Raw genomic sequence first — 1,878 nt, 5'->3', positions numbered from 1 at the left:
TATAACATGAAAACATGGCCCCCCCCCCCCCCCCCATGCACCAACACCAGCCTGTTTTAACAGCAACTAAACTCGACAGTTCAGCTTTTCACTGCAAACCCATGAAAATGTGTTAAAGTAGATAAACCACATGATGCTTTCCTTTTTTTTATTATTTCAATGTTTTTATTTTTAAAGAACCAATACGAATTGGGGATGTTTTCAAAATGGGTACAATGATTTAAAAAAAAAAAAAAAAAAAAAACTGACCATTTTTCGTTCTTCTCCACCCTGCCTGTCACATTGGAGCCGAGGCTCTGTATTTACGAGTTGAAGTGTGCATATTTTGGGAAATCCTGATGAGACTCCCCCCCTCCCCCGTCATTCCGTAGAGTAAGTGAAATCAGGAGGAGCACCAGGTGGAGAGGGTGTTCTGTGTGTGTGTGTTTGAAATGTGTAAGTATGTGTGTGTGAGAGAGGTCCAGCAGGGTTTGATGAGTGTATCTGAGGTGGACTGATTATTGCACTCCAAGATTTAAAAAGAGGAGAAAAAAAAAAAAGGCTCAAATAATTACAAAGAAAAAAAATAAGAAGAAAACTACTGGATATTCAAAGTGTCCTTGCCCCCCTGCCGAACTAGAAACTGCCACACATTTCTTTGTGAATAAATATTGACATTCACACTCAGTGAACCCCTAAATTCAAAGTGACTTAAAGCGAGTGAGGAGTACAAGGAAAACATTACTGCATTTTCAGGTGAAACTTTCAAGTTCTGTGCAAAAAAAAAAAAAAATAATAATAATAAAGACGACAGTCACAATGCGTTCAAAGTCGTTTTTTTTCTTTAAAAAGGCCTGATCATTTCAATAATTAGCAGACATAAAAAAAAAACAAAACCAGAATCATGACATGTTTAGCTTTCATCACCACATTTGCATAAAAAATTAAAAAAGAAAAATTCACATAATGGAAGGTATTATCCCATGATTACAACTGAAACAAAAAATAGTAAGAAAAATAAAAACAAAAACAAAAGGAACAGGATGGACTCGAGTGGAAAAGATTCTGGCCCGTGGTTGAACAGCAGAACCGGGTGGCGGGCCCATCTGTGTGCTTTGACCTTCCATTCGTCGTTTCGGCTGGTGGATTCCCCAGATTTAGTTTCATTTGTCTGATCATCCGATTGCTCTCTGATCAATTAACCATGACTGTGTTTACAAATCACAATAATTACTGATAAGCACTCGTTTCTTTTTTTTTTTCTTTTCTTTTTTTAAATCTCCATGTTGGAAGATTCCAGACTAGATGCACATTGAACTGATGGGCAGCCTACTGCACACAGCAGTTGTGGCCGTTGGTATCTTTGAACCGCAGACGCATTTTGGGTCTGTATTTCTCGAGGTAAAGAAGCTGTTTGGAGTTGAAGGCTCCGCGTCTCTTCCTACAAAAAGCAGAGGACAAGGATGTTTAAGGAACGAATTAAAGATGAGAACAAAAAAAGCACACTTCATCAACGATACAACCTTTTCTGTAACGCATTTGTTTTCCCTTTTGACCGTCTCAACTAATTAGAATAAAAACAAAAAGCGGGGGATTTTCCAACCAAGCTGGTTCCACTGCTAAATCAGAGCCATCACACTGTTGACAACTGCCAGCGGTGTACGGGAGGGGATTCTCAAATCCGCCTCAAAATATTTGCAAACTTTAATCATCCTCACAGGAGTCGCAGGCAGGGGTGGAAATTAAAAATTTTGTCCACCAGCCACTGTGGCTGGTGGACAAAATTTTTTACCAGCCACTCAAATATTTTACCAGCCACTATTTTTTGTTGTGACAAAAAGTTATTTCATATGATGATGATGATCGACGCGGGTGGAAGCAGTTGTGGTGCCCTACAAG

At 39.1% G+C, this 1,878-nt stretch overlaps 1 protein-coding gene across 1 annotated transcript in view; it reads right to left on the bottom strand.

The window, feature by feature from the left end:
- Positions 1–802: 802 nt before the first annotated feature.
- The window catches only part of ptp4a2b (protein tyrosine phosphatase 4A2b), a 21,802-nt gene continuing 20,726 nt past the window's right edge, over positions 803–1,878 (bottom strand). Inside the window, exon 7 of the mRNA XM_017421868.3 lies at positions 803–1,420. Within this exon, the coding sequence (XP_017277357.1) occupies positions 1,309–1,420 (112 nt within the window). The 3' untranslated portion in view covers positions 803–1,308. The remainder of the gene's footprint in view (positions 1,421–1,878) is intronic.

Source organism: Kryptolebias marmoratus, linkage group LG5 (assembly GCF_001649575.2).
Source record: "Kryptolebias marmoratus isolate JLee-2015 linkage group LG5, ASM164957v2, whole genome shotgun sequence".
Taxonomy (NCBI): domain Eukaryota; kingdom Metazoa; phylum Chordata; class Actinopteri; order Cyprinodontiformes; family Rivulidae; genus Kryptolebias; species Kryptolebias marmoratus.
The sequence above is the reverse complement of the archived record's forward strand: the minus strand, read 5'-3'. Positions and strand labels throughout refer to the sequence as shown.